This window comes from Mytilus trossulus, chromosome 4 (genome assembly GCF_036588685.1).
Source record: "Mytilus trossulus isolate FHL-02 chromosome 4, PNRI_Mtr1.1.1.hap1, whole genome shotgun sequence".
NCBI lineage: Eukaryota > Metazoa > Mollusca > Bivalvia > Mytilida > Mytilidae > Mytilus > Mytilus trossulus.
This window is the reverse complement of record NC_086376.1, coordinates 92600695-92618949: the sequence shown is the minus strand read 5'-3', so window position 1 is coordinate 92618949 and position 18255 is coordinate 92600695. Positions and strand designations below refer to the sequence as shown.

General features: G+C 32.7%; 2 protein-coding genes across 2 annotated transcripts; both read left to right on the top strand.

Annotated features, from left to right (window-relative positions):
• The first annotated feature begins 1106 nt into the window (after positions 1-1106).
• On the top strand, positions 1107-6573 carry LOC134716323 (TM2 domain-containing protein 3-like). Its single transcript, XM_063579236.1, has 5 exons — positions 1107-1253; positions 3874-4112; positions 4488-4650; positions 5678-5753; positions 6366-6573. The coding sequence occupies exons 1-5, from the start codon at positions 1166-1168 to the stop codon at positions 6529-6531; spliced, it is 732 nt and encodes a 243-aa protein (XP_063435306.1). The 5' UTR covers positions 1107-1165; the 3' UTR covers positions 6532-6573.
• A 2147-nt stretch (positions 6574-8720) lies between these two features.
• LOC134716322 (gigasin-6-like) lies at positions 8721-18166 on the top strand. The gene is made up of 6 exons (XM_063579235.1): positions 8721-8867; positions 10086-10285; positions 12209-12376; positions 13534-13797; positions 14633-14892; positions 17504-18166. Exons 1-6 carry the CDS (start codon positions 8751-8753, stop codon positions 18100-18102), a joined length of 1608 nt encoding a protein of 535 aa, XP_063435305.1. The 5' UTR covers positions 8721-8750; the 3' UTR covers positions 18103-18166.
• Positions 18167-18255: the final 89 nt, after the last annotated feature.

The window sequence follows — 18255 nt, the reverse complement described above, 5'->3', positions numbered from 1 at the left end:
AAGGTGAAAAACTTGATGCTTCATACATTATATACAGATGTCATATGTTACGAAGTTTCCGTCTGTCATATGTCCATTGTCCTTTACCTCATTTTCAAGGTTCAGAAAGAGCTCTGTCTGATGGACTTCTTCTTCTTCTTTCGGTACAGAAAACCATCAACATTTTGAAGATTGCTTTCCGTTCTCACTTAGAACTTGATCGCAAAACATACTTATGTGATTAGAGGAACAAAAATATAAGAAAGAATAGAAAGGTCAAACAACATAGAATGAACAGCACATATCTTGGCAAAAAAACTTGTAAGTTTCAGAACTTGAATAACTGCATGGCCATTACCGAAAAAGTTCCTAGTATTTATAAGATCATTGATACAATAACCATGTTATATTGTAGTCTGGCTATCGGTAGTCTATGAGACAGATGATACCATTAAAATTTACCATCAACGTCAAATATCCCAAATAAATCTATATGATCCTTGTTAAAATATCAAGGACTTATATTTCAATTATACGTCCTTGGTTTATATATGCCGGGTATGTTCAGATTAAGGTCTTCTTAAACATCAGAACACAGATAATGAATTCTTGATTTTTAACCGTGAATAGTAACAGCATCCCTAATTATGTCATTAAAAGATAAAGTATGATCAATGTCCTCAATGTTCAGTATTGTCCAATCTAGAATCAAAATTGCAACTGAATGCCGGGGGTAATACTGATTTTTTTTAAATAGTTTACTATGATTTATTACTACCAGAACGTTTTCACAATTCTGAACTTCATGAACGGAGAAGCAAATTTCGGGTATATATGGTAAAAAGTCTGTAATATCTGGGACTATTATACTAACTTTGAATAATAGTCCCAGATAATATTCAAGGATTTGTATAGTAAGTCTTACTATGGCAAATCCTTGTTAAATCAGAAATATTGTAGATCATTGTAGCTTATCGAAGAGGTCTACGAGTCGCAACAGTAATAATAAAAAAAAGTTTATATAATACATTTTATAATATTGTAGACTAGTTCTATCAAAGAGGTCTACAAGGCGCAACAGGAATGAAAGCTAGAAAGTTTTATAAGTCCGTAAAAAAGACGTTTCATTCTCCGAAATCGTTCCGATTTCTATCATTCCAAACAGGAAGTAAACAATGAAAGACAAATGAACAACTTCATGTTTTCTATTTATTTACTTATTATACTCTTGATTCATTCGTCATGCGTTATTTCTTCAAACGATAATGTAAATGGTATGAAAGTCTTGAATTTAGATATATTCAGTTGTCATATGCGTTTGAGAATTTGCCTGTTACTCAATAATTGTGGCATTTATTGATTTAAGATTGGTATCTCATCATTATCTGAAAAAAGATTCAACATGACGAAGACAATATGCTGTATAGATATTCATTTTATATTCATCAATATAAAATCTTTTATTTTTTAATCCTAAATTTTATTATATGTCATTGATATTCAATGCACTTGTACATGTATCATGTTTACATATACTTTAATTTTATAGGTCTAAATATGTGACAACTTTATGACCTTTATCAGGACTCCAGGATCGGCCTTTTTAAGGTCGGGATTGACCCTTTCGGGATCCAAGAATTCTTTTTTTTGAATATCAGGCTGTCAGGATTTTTTGTTTTTAAGCCCAGGATTTCGGGATCAGGACTGTTTTTACCCCGACCCACCCAACCATTAAATCTATTTCATTGCTCTCTGAAGTTATTCCTTAAATCACTTTTCCATATTAATTTCCTCTAAAATATAGAAATGTGACAAAACAAAATGTATGTGCTGTTGTTAAAAGTTTATGATAATTATACATCAGTTGTCATGGGAGTTGAAATTAAGCAAAAGGAATTCAATGATACATGTATATCAGGGGCGTAGCTGCCGTTAGGCACTATAGGCACGTGCCTACACATAATTTTTTCACAATTTTTTTTTTTAATTAAAAAAAATCATGTATAAACAACGTTATCTGTAGATGAACGCCAGTGAAGTTGTCAAAACTCTTTGATTATCGAATGTCAGGTGTACACTAGCCTCTCGTCGATCCTTAGTGAATGGAATATTGGATATAATTGAATGTTTTTATATGATTTTATCTTATATGAGGGGGAGGACAGGGGGGTACCCTTCTCCCTTCTCCCACCCCTCTTCTCCTTTCTCCTATCCCAGTTCTCCTTTCTCCCATTTGAATAAAACATCTCCTTTTGAGATATTTTTTCTTGAAATATTAGATCATTTTTTAAAAGGAGAGATATTTTATTTTTTCTCCTTTCTCCCAGCCTTCCTCTCCTTTCTCATACCCCCTTTCTCCCTGTCTCCCTTACCCCTGTCCTCCCCCTCTTATATATAAACTAGAACTTTGGTCATTTGTTGGTACTGATCATTTCACTTCTATGAACAAAAACTTGAATGAATCAAAACTTATACACATGATTTTTTTAATTAGTTGTTGTTAGTTTTCAACTAGTTTTCCACTTTGTCTTCACCCGACCTACAATCAAACCTTTGCCAATGTTGGTCGTCCGTTTTTTGCCCATCGCTTTACAGGATGTATGAATACGCATTCACGTCTGGTCAGAATGGGGACATTAAATCTGATGCCTAGTTGTAGAGAGAATGCCACTCTTTGAGGAGTTCGTATTTAGTCTACTGACAGGCAAAATTTCTGCTCCTATCCAAGTAATCCATCATTTTCCAATGCATGCCATTTTCAAATTTCCAGACCTTCGTTCTATACGGCACCTATTACAGGACCTAGCTCCCTGTTGCATTTATTGTAAAAAAAAAATTTGTCCTGAATTTGCATAAATATTTGACACTGGATGTTTAAAAATCGATCAATCAACAAGCTTCCAGTAATTTTGAGTACTCTCAGATCTGCGTGTAATGATCACAATTATTCAAATTTCTAAGCAGGTAGGGATTTTACAGTAGAAGATATAAAGACATATAAATTTCTTGAATTTTGTTACGAGAGTATGAACAGATCAGAACTTTTGGATTAGGCATCGACTATGTGTGTATGTGTTTGTGTGGCTTGGGTGAAGGTTTAAGAATCAAAAGATTGCATTGCATGATGGTTGATGTCTAGCCAAAAGGATAGTTTGATTATATAGTAATATCAGTGTAAACGACTTGCCTAATTTTTTTTATGAAGGATTGTCAATATGTACGTACTATAAATTAAGTTAAATGTATATATCAGTCAGAACGGGATAGTCTTAGATATGAAAATACCAAACAGAGTGTACTGCTTAATTAAAGGGATACGCTGATCTATGCTGGGCAATGCATACTTTGAAATATATATTTTTTTATATCCTGCGTTCCTGATTGTACTGCGTTTTTCACCAGTCAGATGTTATGGTAAATTATTCATAATTCTTCGAACTTTTCATCATGTATATTATAATTTCCATGATTAGATAACCAGTAAATTTAATATTTTTGTACATAAAATTTTGCAGCTAAAACGCTGAAAACTGTTTTCTGTCGGGGGGCTCTGCCCCCCTGAATCCCCTACCAGCAGCCCTGGACCTGCTGGGGGCCTTGAGCGGACCCCAGACCCCCTGCCGATTTGTGCCTACAGTTGACTGAATACCTAGCTACGCCCCTGTATATACAAATGTATGAATTATATATATTATATAGGGTGCATTTTTTAACTAAATTTATTATCATGATTCAATGACCATAATGACTATGCATAGGTCCAAGTCTACCAAATTTGCACCAAGGGAAAGTTCATAAAAAGTAAAATGATGCATAAGCGACCAATCAAAAGTTGTTTTAAGTCTGCTAAAATGTTAAGCTAATATTTTAACATTTTCAAAATATACATTGTAGGTCAAGGGTCAACACCAACTGTTGGTAAAGAAGTTACTTCCCCTTCTTACGATGTCAACAGTACAACAATTTCAACAACAACAACATTAGCACCAGAGTTTAATGCCAGATGTCCTGATAATGTACAATGTTATAAACTAGGAGGAGAATGTATCAACTGTAAATACAATAAACATTGTTTCTACGGGAAACCTAATGAAACATCAGAATGTCAAGTTAAAGATGAGATACGTTGTATAGTAAGTAAAGTGCTATCAAATTGAGAAAGTTGTTAATCAGTTCAGATGTTGATTATTGGTTCACTATGGAATATAAATATTTGGAGTGGATAACACATAATGTAGACACCTACATTGCAGAATTATCATTATCACAAAATGATGCAAAAGAGAAAGACTTCAACAGTCTCAACTTATAAGTTACATCCAAGCGTTACTTAATATATCATTCTATATTTATTGTGTTCATTAGAAAATCTATCAGAGTTTGAAACGTGTTTGATGAATTTTTATTTAAATAATCTTGTTTAAAGCAATGTTTAATAGTCAACAAACTCTAACAACAGAGATATACATGTACATACACTGTTGCTATATAAATATTTTCTATTGTAGGGTCAGAGAAAATTTAACAGGACTCATGAATGTAAATACTGTTACCAGTTGGACAAGTCTAATTACTCATGTGATACAACAAATGCCTCATGTCAAGTTATAAATGGACAGATACAAAAATATATAGCACAATGTACAGTAAAAGACAATGTTTTATGTCTAGGTAAGTAAATAAAGACAACAGTAGTATACCCTGTTCAAACGTCATAAATCAATTGAGAGAAAACAAATCTGGGTTACAAATTAAAACGGAGGGAAACACATCAACTATAAGAGGAAAACAAATTAACAACAGAACACTGCAGTGCAACAAAAAACAAACATCAATGCAACATACATAGAAACGAACTATAAGTTAAAAAACTGTCTTATTCCTGACAGTGACTTGGTATAGGACATTTTAAGAAAAAATGGTGGGTTGAACCTGGTTTTGTGGATAGCCAAACCTAGAACAAGAAAAGAAACCTTATCATCTATACTTAAGGTGGTTCCTAACACTTTCACTAAAATTAATTAGGCTCCTTTAATTTCGATAAAATTTGACAAAGTATTTAATTTACCCTTTAACAAAAATATAAAAATTTCATAAATTTTGAACCAACCGTTTTGTCAGAAAAATTACACTGGTTTAAAAGCAGATTGACAAACACCAATTTTGATCTTTGGGAAGCTTATTATTCCCTTTACAACACAACGTAATTAAAACGTTCAGCTGACTTTACAGAGTTATCTCCCTGTATTGTTAGGTACCACCTTAAGTACATGTACATGATTTAAAAACAAATGTGATTTGGTATGAATCGTATGATTGCCAAATGCCAATGAGACAACTATCTAGCAGAGGTCAAATGATGTAGATGTAAGAAAATAGTGGTGCAAGAGAGGTAACTGGAATTGATCTTGATCTATTTTGGGTTTGAAAGGTTAAATGATCTAAAATCAATCATGATATTGAACTTTCTGAAATGCTTATACATTTGTTTTATTATATATGTAAATTCATGGTATAACACTCAACTCATTTTAATTGTCCTCAGAATTTTATAAATGCACATAGAAATTAACATAGCACTGTTTTTCCAAAAAAATATAAGACCATGGCTGTTATACATTCTATTATAAATCATTTGATCAATAAAAGAAATTACTTTAAAAGTTAATTAAGTTTACTTTAAAATCTATTTCCTTAGGACAAAGAACATTCCTGAAGAATTTGCCATGTAACTGGACCAGTGGATATAAATGGTCAACAGCACTCATTTTAAGGTAAGAGTAGTTAACCATTAAATTTTTTTTTTAAAATGTGTAAAGATTTTTTTAAGGACACAAAGAGATTTTAATGTTTGTGTCGTTAGATTGCTGCTACATTGTTGTATGTACATCACATCTCCATTTACTTTTTCTTGAAGACATCTCCTATATGTTGATTTGATTTAGGAATAAATAGAATGTTGATTTCATATATGAAAAATAGCATATTTCTTTCCAAGATCTTACGTCTCAGTCCATCTGATCTGAATATACATGCTTCACATCTGTATGCTCAGTGTACTAAATTTAAGGCCTCACATTAATTTGTGAGCATTCTTCAAAATAATAAATCAACCCTATAATCTCTGAATTCACAGTACTTGCTTTTAATCTCTCCAATTAAATGATATTGAGTTATTAATCCTAGCATGACGACCCTTGCCACTCCAATTGCAATATAGTACATTTTTTGTACCTTTTATAGTATATCTTGTATATCTGGTATAAACCTGAACAAAAAATGAATAATATTAAGTTTATATATTTTGTTTTGTTTTCCTCTGTCTATCAATGTTTATTGTACATATTACAGATATGATGTATTTAATCAATTCTTCTTATTTTCAGCATAACACTTGGTGGATTTGGTGTTGACAGATTCTATCTCGGACTATGGAAGGAAGGAATCGGTAAACTGTTCAGTTTTGGAGGACTAGGTGTCTGGACTTTAGTAGATGTAATTTTAATAGCTATTGGATATGTTGGGCCGTCTGATGGATCATTGTACATATAATATCATGTCACTTTTTTAATTAAAATTACTTTTTTACACAGAGTTGTTTGTTTTGCTGCTTTATTTCTTAAGGTATATGTCATAATGATAATAAATTGAAGTTTTCAAATGTCTAGAATTGCCAACTTATCAGTCAATCGTATTTTTCTGTACTGACATTATACCATACCTTTTTTAATTCTCTGTTGATTAATTTAGAAATAATCCAGAAACTAAGAACCAACTTCGCAGGCAAAGTCGATCTTAGGTTAATATGGTCACATTATCATAGCTTTTCAAGTAGTTACTTTAAAAAATTAAAACCCAGGGGAATACACCAACTACAGGAAAAATACAACAAAACAACAGAAACACCGAAGTATAACAACTAAAGATTGATAATGTTTAAAAAAGTTGGTTGTATTTATATTTTATCTAAAATGAAAACCACTTTTATATGAGAATTTCACAGAAAAACTCTTAGTTAAAAACAAAAGAGGTAAAGCCTTACACATAGCTGTCGATAGCAATTGGGATACATAAAGGCAACAGTAGTATACCGCTGTTCAAAATTCATAAATCGATAGAGAAAAAAACAAATGCGGGTTACAAACTAAAACTGAGGGAAATGTTATATACTAGAGTAAAGTAAAAAGCACAAAATCTTTGATCCCATCTTTGCCCATAATAACAATTTGACAGTCTTTAAACTGATCTTGGTGTTGTATGGGTACTTGTTTTTTTTCTCCTTGAGTTTTACTATACACCAAAAAACCTTCTGATAGCATTCAAAGGTATGGTGTAAAAAAAGCATTTCATAGGCGAGTAGGGTGGCTGTTGGCCGGGTTAACATTGTTTTAGTGCGAGCAAGATGGTGTAGACTGCGCCATAGCCCAATCAAGTAAGAGACCAGAGTAATCTTGGACAAGATGTAAAGGTGACTAAGACTCAAAGCTTTTATTATTAGCTGAGATATGATCAGAGAGTCGTTTGTTGAAACTTGTTTTGTTCACAGAAAGCCAATCAGAATATATCAATCTTCACATAGATACATTGTAAACATAAACTTTACTAGATACTGTCATTATTGTAATTCATTTTGTTTACCATTGTATATGTTTTTATATTATTTTAGGTTTAACACACCATCTTCATGAATATGGCAGTTGTTTTCACCTGGTTCTTTAGTAATAGTGTTTCATTTTGTCACTCTTTTTACTTCACCTTTTTTAATTTGCCTGGGTATTTTTTAATACCTTTTACACATACAATCGGATTAAAATTATATATTTTACTTTTCTCCGTTATATTTCTATGTCTCTAGTGTAAACAACCATCACTAATAAGTGGGCCGATGCATTTGTGTCCATACTAACTAATGGGATGTATTTGCGGTCTCAGAATGTTATATTCTAGAATAATGGTCTGATCTGTAATTTTCCAGATTGTGTCCTTTTTCCAATAGTGACATTTTGTTTTACATATTTCGGGTGATGAATGCATCGTTGCAGATGTTACCTTTTTGGAGGAACGGGTATAAGGTAAAATCACAAAAATAATGAACTCCAAGGACAATTAGAAAAGGAAAGTCCCTAATCAAATGGCAAAATCAAAAACTCAAAACACATCAAACAAATGGATAATAACTGTTAGATATTTTCTTATGCAGAAAATGGTGGATTAAACCTGGATTGCCAAACCTCTCACTTGTATGACAGTCGCATCAAATTATCTTTTTGGAGACCACTCAATCAACCAAGTGTTTTCTTGTTATTTGATGTGTCTCTACGATTTACGGGATTTAAATATTTTCACCTACATTAATAAATTGCCGAAAAAAACAGTAACAAGTTATTTATATGTACAATTGACATATATTCAGGTGCCATATCTGACCATAAGAACAAAATCTTCTACATCACACCCTACAGACTCGTGCAATACACATATTTAACTACTAAAGTAATGGGTTTCGAAAATACGCCTGTATATCTTATCAAAGTTGAATTTCAAAGAAGTTTCAGTCTGTATATCCATCACTATGATAACGCAAATGATTCAAGTAAAAAATCCTCTTGAATTGGATGAATTATCTGTTTTATTTGTTAAAATGACTTGAGGTCAATATATTGGATTGGACTGGATTAAACAAGCCGAAATGTTTCAAATCGTATAAAGATAAATATAACAACCTTATCTATGGTGTTTCACAGTCATATTAGGAACAGGTGACTAGCAGTATGGCCGGTACTAACGTATTATTTACTGTTATAATCATTTTGATATATACTATCTGCACAGTAGACAGTATCAGTACCGCCAATTTAGAGGCTAATTTGGATGAGTATATCAATGCTGTAAGTTTTACTAGAATCATTAATAAATATTTTAACAGAAAAATGGTGTTCTACTATTTCACCACTGTAAATATTTATGCTAGCAATGCACTTCAATGGACGGGAAATACTGCCTTTCTCTCTCTTGTTAACAAAAATGTATGAACTCTTAAGTTTTCATGTGAATCTCCGTGACACGTCTTTTCAGACCAAAAAAAATATACAAAGAATGATCGTAAAAGAAAGAAAGATACAACATGACAAACCACAGATATCTAAGATACATTTTGTCAGACTTCTGGTTTTTTTCAGACTATTTTTCTGTGATAACTTTGATGAGTTTTGAATAATTAATTGCAAAGATACCAGGTTGCAAGTTCCACAGCAATTTTAATTTGAGATGATTTACCTAGTTTGATGATTTTGGTTTTGACTTAACCTTAAGATAACTGATAACGGTTATTCCTTGCTGTACAAAATTATATCGGAATATGCATTTACATTACCAACAATTCCGTTAAATTGGTACCATTGATAGTAAGTTACTAAGTCGGACGAACATAGGTCCATATCCACGTTTTGACAAGGGTTGCTTTGTGGTCATGACGCTCTGAATAATCTTGTAATGCTTTAATCTGAACCTTGACTGTGATAGGCTTCATTAGTGTTTTTTGTTTACAGAGAATAGGGGGGGGGGGTCCAGAGCCCCCAACCCCCTTTTTAGTTAGCTTATATGCGAACATTGATATTTTATCGTATGTTTTTCTATGTTGTGATGTTATGCTATTGTTTCAGAAAAAGGGAGAAGGTTTGGGCCCATTAAAACGTTTAATCCCGCTGCAAATGTTTGCACCTGTCATAAGTCAGGAATCTGATGTACAGTAGTTGTCGTTTGTTTATGTAATATATACGTGTTTCTCGTTTTGTTTATATAGATTAGACCGTTGGTTTTCCTGTTTGAATGGTTTTACACTAGTAATTTTGGGGCCCTTTATAGCTTGTAGTTCGGTGTGAGCCAAGGCTCCGTGTCGAAGGCCGTACTTAACCTATAATGGTTTAATTTTTAAATTGTTATTTGGATGGAGAGTTGTCTCATTGGCACTCACACCACATCTTCCTATATCTAAGGTAATATGATAATATCGTACTAGTCTATAACTGAAGAAAAAGAAAAAAAAACCTGTGCACAATTACAGTTCAAACACTGAAAACAGATAAATCAGCATTTTCTCCATTTAGGGACTGAAATGTCATACAAAGAATCCCGGACTTGCTCTAGCAATTGTAAAAGACGGAAAGGTTATATTGACAAAGGGCTATGGTGTCCGAGATTTGTCTACAAACTCGCCAGTTACTGATCATACATTATTTGGTATTGCGTCCATGTCCAAAGCATTTGCTTCTACTCTCCTAGTAAAATTGTTGGCCAAACATACGAAGTAAGTATCTATGTATATGTTATATGAAGTGTTCTTAACTTAATATGTAATACGATATAAATAAAATTGAGAAAGGAAATGGGGCATATATCAAAGCGACAACAACCCGACCATATAGTAGGCAACAGCCGAAGGCCACCAATGAGTCTTCAATGTAGTGAGCAACTCCCGCATCCGTAGGCGTCATTCAGCTGGCCACAAAACTAGTATATAATAGTTCATTGATTTTCACACAAGAAACTAAAATTAAAAATCATACAAGTCTAAACAAAGGCCAGAGGCTCCTGACTTGGGACAGGCGCAAAAATGCGGCGGGGTTAAACATGTTTTTAACAGTCTCTCATAGTTCTTTTAAGAATGGCACATGCATTCTTCATATTGTGTACTTGATATTATATTGCGTTTATAGTTGTATGTATATGGTGATACTTTAATAAACTATTGAATCTTGAATCTTGTATCTTGAATGGTTTTACACTAGTAATTTTGGGGCCCTTTATAGCTTGATGTTCGGTGTGAACCAAGACTCAGTGTTGAAGGCCGTACATTGACCTATAATAGTTTACTTTTGCAAACTGTTATTTGGATGGATAGTTGTCTCATTGACACTCACACCACATCTTCCTATATCTACTAAATAACACCTCAGCAATCGCTGGTCTAAATTTCTTTGCAGGAGACATCATTCTTGAATAGGATATGACTTTTGTGACTTATAATAATAATAATAATTAAAAACCAATTGTTCAGAGAACAATTGCAGCTCTTTCCATCAAAACAATGTATTTAGATATGAAAGTTGTGAAACTAAGTTTAAAATGTCATTACAATCGTCAAATGATAGCTCATAGTACTCTGATTCCAAAAATATATTGTTTCCATACATTTTTTTTTAAATAAGGGAGATAATTTGTGACTTCCGGTTTGAAAAATGTTACTTACGATTATATTTGAATATTTACTTGACACTGATTCCAAAAATATCTGGTTCTATATACTTTTATATTAATAAAGTACAAAAAAATGCCACTTCCGGTTTACAAAAGGTCACTTCCGGTTGTTGTTTTCAAGGTTAAATGGTTTGATACCTTTTTCCAAAAGTTTCATAGCTGAATCATGTATACATATAGAATAAAAGCAAAGGTCAACATCGATAACGTCAAATTAAGCTATGACCTTTAGATCAATTTCAAGGTCATGAACTTAGGACCTCAAATAAAAAGACCATAGGTCTTAATTATATTTGGTTAATGAGTTATATCACCAAATACGTATTTTTAAAAACAAGAGGGGAGAAAACTCCCTTTTACGTTCAACGTGCCCTTGCAATAAAAATGTATGTGTTACGACATGTCCCAACTAACAATTAAGTAAATCTAATTTGTTGATATCTTATAAGGTCTTTGGATATAAGTGAAAATAAGCCAAATTCAAATATGAGAATATGACCTTGACCTTATTTTATTTTTTTGGACCAAGGACCTCAAATCAAAAGATCATAGGTCTCTATCACTTATGGTTTATAAGATATGGAGCGGTCATATTGCTCGGTCAAAATAGGACAAATCATGCGAAGGATATAATGAGCAATTTTGTAAAATAAATTTGTCCTTATCTTTTATGGTTGCGAAGGAGTTGTGAACACAAGGAAAACAGTGTTTGGGGAGATAACTCCTTCAAAGAAAAGTATTCAGTTACGCAGGGTTAATTTCAAAAGCGCATAAACTGTTCAATATCATATACCAAATATATAAGCGACATATTGCAAAACAAATGTTTATCGCAAGAACAAAATAAGGCTGAAAAAAAAAAGAAAATAATCAGAAGAAAAACAATAGGTCTTTCCACAGAAAAGTGGAAAGACCTAATAATATCTTTAATTACTTATGATGACTAAGAGTTTTCAGTTTTCTTCTTTTTCAGTATGAGTATATATACTGATATTGCAAAGATTTTACCAAATTTCAAGTTTACAACACATATTCGTACTGACAATGCAAACATACGAGATATTCTATCTCATACTATGGGATTCCCACCTCATAATCTGATGAGATTGGACCCTAATTTCACACGAGATGATATTGCAAGGTAAACTATGATTTTTTTGGTTTTAACTGTTTGTGTGCTATTTTGTATATCTCTCCTTATAATAATGACAAAATAGGCAAAAATGTGCAATATTTACCAAATCAGATAACAGTAAAAGTAAATAATACCTTTGTATGTAATTAAGTGTTAATGGAACTTTTGGTAGTTTTCAAATAACAATATTCTAGGTAAATGAATTTTTCCATCAACAGTATCACACTATGCTCGCTGTTATTGTAAGTTGTATAACGAAAAAAGAACTATGGAAATAATTTAAGAAAAAAAAAACTCACTTATCTTAGTAAAACACAATCCCAATTTCACAACACAAAAATAGACAGAGTGTTCAAGATTGCTATACAAATATCTTGTAGAGCTTCATTTATTTTACAACTGTTTAACGATATCACTTTCCAGTATTAATACCGTAACATACTATATTAATCAGATTACAGGGACAATTACTTACACATGTATTTATGGGTTTTGTAAAGGTTGCGTGTATACAATGAAACTGGAATCAAATTTTTATCCAACTGTCGTTTTGAATGATAGTTTTAAATTACAATGTTTAACCACAGGTTCTTGTCTCAGAAATATATTTTCCTATATACCTTAATATATATGTTATACTAAGGTATATAGCAAACAAAATTTCTGAGACAAGTGCCTGTGTGTTTAGCGGATATTGACTCCAACTATATCCTCATGTTTGCTATAACAATTACTAACAGCAGACAAGTGATATAAAGAAATGCACCCTGAAAATCAATCAAGAAAAAACACTAAACTGACAATGACAGGAACAACAAAAATCACAAATGCACAACACATAAATCGACAGAATGTTTAAGGTTACTAGAACAGATAGCTTGTAGTACTTGATATATTTCAAACTGTAAAACGGTCTCACTTTCAATATCAAAGTTTAGTTTTCTATGTTGTGTCATGTATACTATAGTTTGTCTGTTTGTCCTTTTTAGCCATGCCGTTGGCAGTCTATTTTTGATTTATGAGTTTGACTGTTCCTCTGGTATCTTTCATTCCTCTTTTTCGATATCAACTATATGTGAATTAAATTACTACACCATCATCAGATATTTCATTTTTTATGTTTTAATCAAATAATATACACATCTTTCATTGCACATTTCTAGTCGCTCACAGAAGGTGCATAGTGTACATCCTTTTCGCGAGTCTTACCTGTATAACAATATGATGTACGGACTGGCAAGTGTGGTAGCTGAAAGAATTGGCGGGAAACGATGGGAAGATCTAATTGAAGAAGAATTATATACACCACTAGGAATGTCAGGTTCTTCATTCATGACAAAAGTTGATTTGAGTGGTAATGTTGCGAAGGGATATGGAACTGATGATGCTACGGGAGGTCCTGTGCCAATAAATTTTGCCATGAACAGGTACATACTTTAATCTTATCATGGGGTTAAACATGTAGATAACATTATCATTATTACCAGGTTTTGTTCCATGTTGAAATGTACTAGTATATTATGTATTCAAGTGTTTTGCGTTTGTTTGTTCTGCATTCCTATCATGTAGTTCTGTCATTTTAGCGATATTTTTCAACATTAAAATATGAGCTGGAGGTTTGGCTAGCCATAAAGCCAGGTTCAATCCACCATTTTTCTTAAAATGTCCTGTTCTAAGCCAGGAACTTGGCAGTTGTTATCAAATAGTTCGTTTCTATGTTTGTTGACGTTTATTTTTGTTGCATTTCAGTGTTCCTGTTGTTCATTTGTCATTCCTCTTATAGTTGATGTGTTCCCCTCAGTTTAAGTTTGTAACCCAGATTTGTTTTCTCTCTATCGATTTATGACTTTCGAACAGCAGTATACTACTGTTGCTTTTATTGAATTTTCCTCGGAGTGTTGTATTTTTGTTATATAACTTTTTACTTAGATGTCTAATATTCTACATAAAAGGGCATAAGGCTTACGAAAGTATATTCACTATAAAAAAACAAAACCAAATTTTTGACGTGTAAATCAATCTAAAAGATGAACTGTCAGCCCAATCACTAGACAAAGCTAGAATACTATGCATCTTGCACAGGTATGAAATAAATATAGTGATTATTGGCAGTCTTATCAGGTGAATCGATGTCATATAACAGTTACTTGTTATTTTCTTATTACATTGTATTCTTTTTTTTTAAGTTTATCGCTAAGAATAATGAACGCATGATTGTTCTGCGAACGCAGTAATTTTATTTTATTATATTTTGATTGGCAGACGGTGGGGACAAATGGGCGGCTCTACCAATATCATGAGTAATGCGGTGGACATCTCAAAGTGGATGCTTTTCCATTTGAGTAAGGGCCGTAACCAAGCAGGACAACAAATCTTAAGTGAGAGTGATATGGCGACACTTCACCGAAGGCGGAATACTATTTCAGCTCCAACATCAGAAAAATATTTCTCACAACCACAAGTTCCCGTGTCCTCGTTAGAAGAAAACTACGCCTTGGGATGGAAAAATGGTGTATACAGAGGCAAGTCTTCTTTATAGCCGGATTCAACTGATTCGTTATCAGTCAAATAACTTATTGTTTCTCGGCATTCTATTTCCTTTTTAAATGCCTTCATGGTTTTTATTTCATTTTATAAAGCGGTCAGCTCATTGACAGTAAAAACAAAACCGCAAATGGAGTATAGTTAACTTTTCGGAAGATTCTTTCGGTTGTTGGAAAACTAGATGGACGAAAGATACCATGCTTATAAATCTAAATGGCTAAAAATTAAAAAGACAAACATACAAATAATAGTACACAAGAAACAACATAGAAAACTAAAGACTGAGCAATGCGAACCCCACCAAAGACTGGGGGTGTTCTCAGGTGCTCCGGAAGGATGATGCTCGACATATGGCACCCGTGACGTTGGTCATGTTATGACAAATACGATAATGAGTCTAATTCGGTAGGTCACATTCATGAAAAGGGAAGGGGATGGTAGTTACGACGTAAGAAACATATCTGCTATCATCTGTGAAACGGTTATTCCTTTAAATATGTGCGTATAATTGATTTCCTTAAATTTCGAGATTATTATCATGTTTCGACATTTGTTCTACCGAGCTTGCCAGATATGAATCAAAAGCTGCTGGAGGCGTTAACATATAAAACAATGACATATTATGACCACTATATTTTGCAGATAAACATGATATAAAGAAATAATTGTATGGTTTAAAGGGTTGTTTTTCTTTATGAATATGTCTTCACAAGGAAAGCTATAAACACAGCATTTGAAAGCTATGCAGTGATGTACATGTATAAATATAAAGGGAGCTATATAAACAATAGGAAAAAAAGAATAACCAAATAGACTTAATGTCAATTCTGTCTAATCAAATTCGAGAGAGTTGGAACTTTAGTTTCTGAATAATTTCTTGTTTTATGATCATATAATCTAAGTAGTGTCAATATCAAATCATGAACGCCTGAGCTGATAATACTCTAGGAGCAGCCCATCACGCACGATATCGACAAAATGATAGTAAATAACTCTGTAAAATATCGTGCGTCCAAAACGTCCAATTTCAACAAAAACGGATAATCCAAAGTGAAAACAGAAATCTACGGTTTTTAAATCTGTATCATTTAGTAATGTATACCCAACCACAGAAAAACTTATTATGAGATCACACGGAAGTTGCATATTTAAAATCACTTAAAGCGCGATATATTGTAACACTTAAAAACTGAAGAGAACTTAATAACAACCGTGATTTCGAAATCCGTGTGACTTAAAGACGAAAATAAATATTTGACAAAATTAAATAAAATAAAAATATTAAAATTTTTACCAAATAGAACAGTTATATTATACATGTACATAACTCCATGAAATTCCGTTTTGCATTTTCTAAGAGTTCAGTATTTTTGTGAATAGACTTTTTTCTTTTTATCTTAGTCAATCTATAATTTCACTATCCCGAAATTTTGTCTCAGTTATTCATATTGCAAAACTCAATTATAACAACTACTTTTCTTATCATGAAAAGGGCGAGCCGGTCTTATTACCATGCAAATTTAGAAAACGTTTTTATCGAAAAAGAAAATATTTTTTTCTGGTCCTTTAGTTTGTCAGATTCGGCTGTATATTGTTAACAATTATAAGAGAAAAAGATATAACCAATGTCTCGTATGATACGCCACACTTGACAAATAAATATATCTCAATAGGAAATATATCGTGTTATATAATAAATGTAGTAGTTATATCAATATATGTTATACTGCAGTGATAAATTCCGGTTAAACCTCCAATTTAATTAGTTTCTTCGATCTACAAGGGTTACGATCCACTTCCGTCCTCTTCTTGAAGTGGATCGTAACCAAGAAGGGTAGGGGAGTTAATCGTAACTGTTGGATATGGAAAATACTAAACAGACGATATAAGCTTATATCCTCTGTGAAGATAAAATGCTAATCAGTACACTACAGTATAATATAATAATTATTCGGACTTTATGGGCTGATATTACATATTTGTGTCCTTTATCCTTGCGATTGGTGGCTTAGAAAATATAAAATAATGACTAATGAATATGAACCCATATCTCCTGTGAAGAGACATATTAATATATGAGCTGCGTCGGATAAAAATCGAAATTATGCATATGAATATCAATACATGTTTCCTTATCTCAGGAAATCAAAAAATTTCTATGCAAATTTAGTAACTGTTTGAAAGTGATTTGTAATAAAAGACTTCCAAAAAGATCAAAATTCATCTTTCTTTTCGTACTTGAATGTTACAAAAAAGATGTTAACAAATACTGGTAGTCTGTTGGCGTTTGTTTTTGTTGCGGTTCAGTGTTGCTGTTGTTTCCTCTTATAGTATATTTTTTCCTTCGGTTTTAGTTTGTAACTCGGATTTGTTTTAGCTTAATAGATTTATGACTATTGAAAAGTGATATACTACTGTTGCCTTTATCTATACATGAACAGGTATATGTGTACTTGCATAAGGTCGATTTTATCCGACAAAGCCCATATACGAATCGGCATAGATCGTAATCTGAGCTTTGTATTTTAACATCTTTCCTTAAAACAAGATTGTGAATTTTTAGATCGAATATGTTGCAATTTTTTTTAGGATACAGAGTTTTACGACACACTGGTACAACTTGGGGTTATAGTTCATTGGTGACACTGATTCCGGACATGAACATAGGGTTTTTCACAACAATGACTGGTGCCGATCCAGGATATCAATTCCGCTATTTACTCCACAACTACATCGGAGACCTACTCCTAGGGGAGACGCCATGGTTGAATAAAACAACACTATGTTCCTTTCCCGAACCGTGGTACAACCAATCTACTAGCGTATACCATCCAATTAACAAGCACATTAACCCAACAAGGGCACTTAGTTACTATGTAGGCGTTTACCATAACAGTATGTACGGCGACCTACACGTGACCATGAATACGTCCGCAAACACGTTGCAGATGAATTATGGGATAGGATCATGGCTTCTATATCCAAAAGTAACACATGACAAATTTGTGGGCGAAGGGACGAACATTGTACACAAAATTATTGATCTTTCTTCAATTCAATTTCATTCTTCTAATTTGCATGGGAGAAGTACCATTGATAGCGTAAAAGTAATTAGCTTTGAGACAAGAGCGCCACCTGTTTTCACCAAAACAAGTAGTCATGTCAACACTGGGACTATTGTCGGTTAAAATTTATATAAGTTGAACGATTGAAATTTTGGAAGTGAAAATAAATATTGATTTGTGCATTGTTTTTCACTGTATAAATTTGAAGATAAAGTAACTTCATTTGTAGTTTTCAACCCATTGATGTGAGGATTAGTAACTTAAACAGCGACTAAG

Coding starts and splice junctions, on each gene's coding strand:
- LOC134716323 (XM_063579236.1), top strand. CDS start 1,166: ATGAACAACTTCATGTTTTCTATTTATTTACTTATTATACTCTTGATT. Junction 1,254..3,873: donor TTCAAACGATAATGTAAATG/GTATGAAAGTCT, acceptor TATACATTGTAG/GTCAAGGGTCAACACCAACT. Junction 4,113..4,487: donor AAGATGAGATACGTTGTATA/GTAAGTAAAGTG, acceptor TTTCTATTGTAG/GGTCAGAGAAAATTTAACAG.
- LOC134716322 (XM_063579235.1), top strand. CDS start 8,751: ATGGCCGGTACTAACGTATTATTTACTGTTATAATCATTTTGATATAT. Junction 8,868..10,085: donor TGGATGAGTATATCAATGCT/GTAAGTTTTACT, acceptor TTCTCCATTTAG/GGACTGAAATGTCATACAAA. Junction 12,377..13,533: donor ACACGAGATGATATTGCAAG/GTAAACTATGAT, acceptor GCACATTTCTAG/TCGCTCACAGAAGGTGCATA.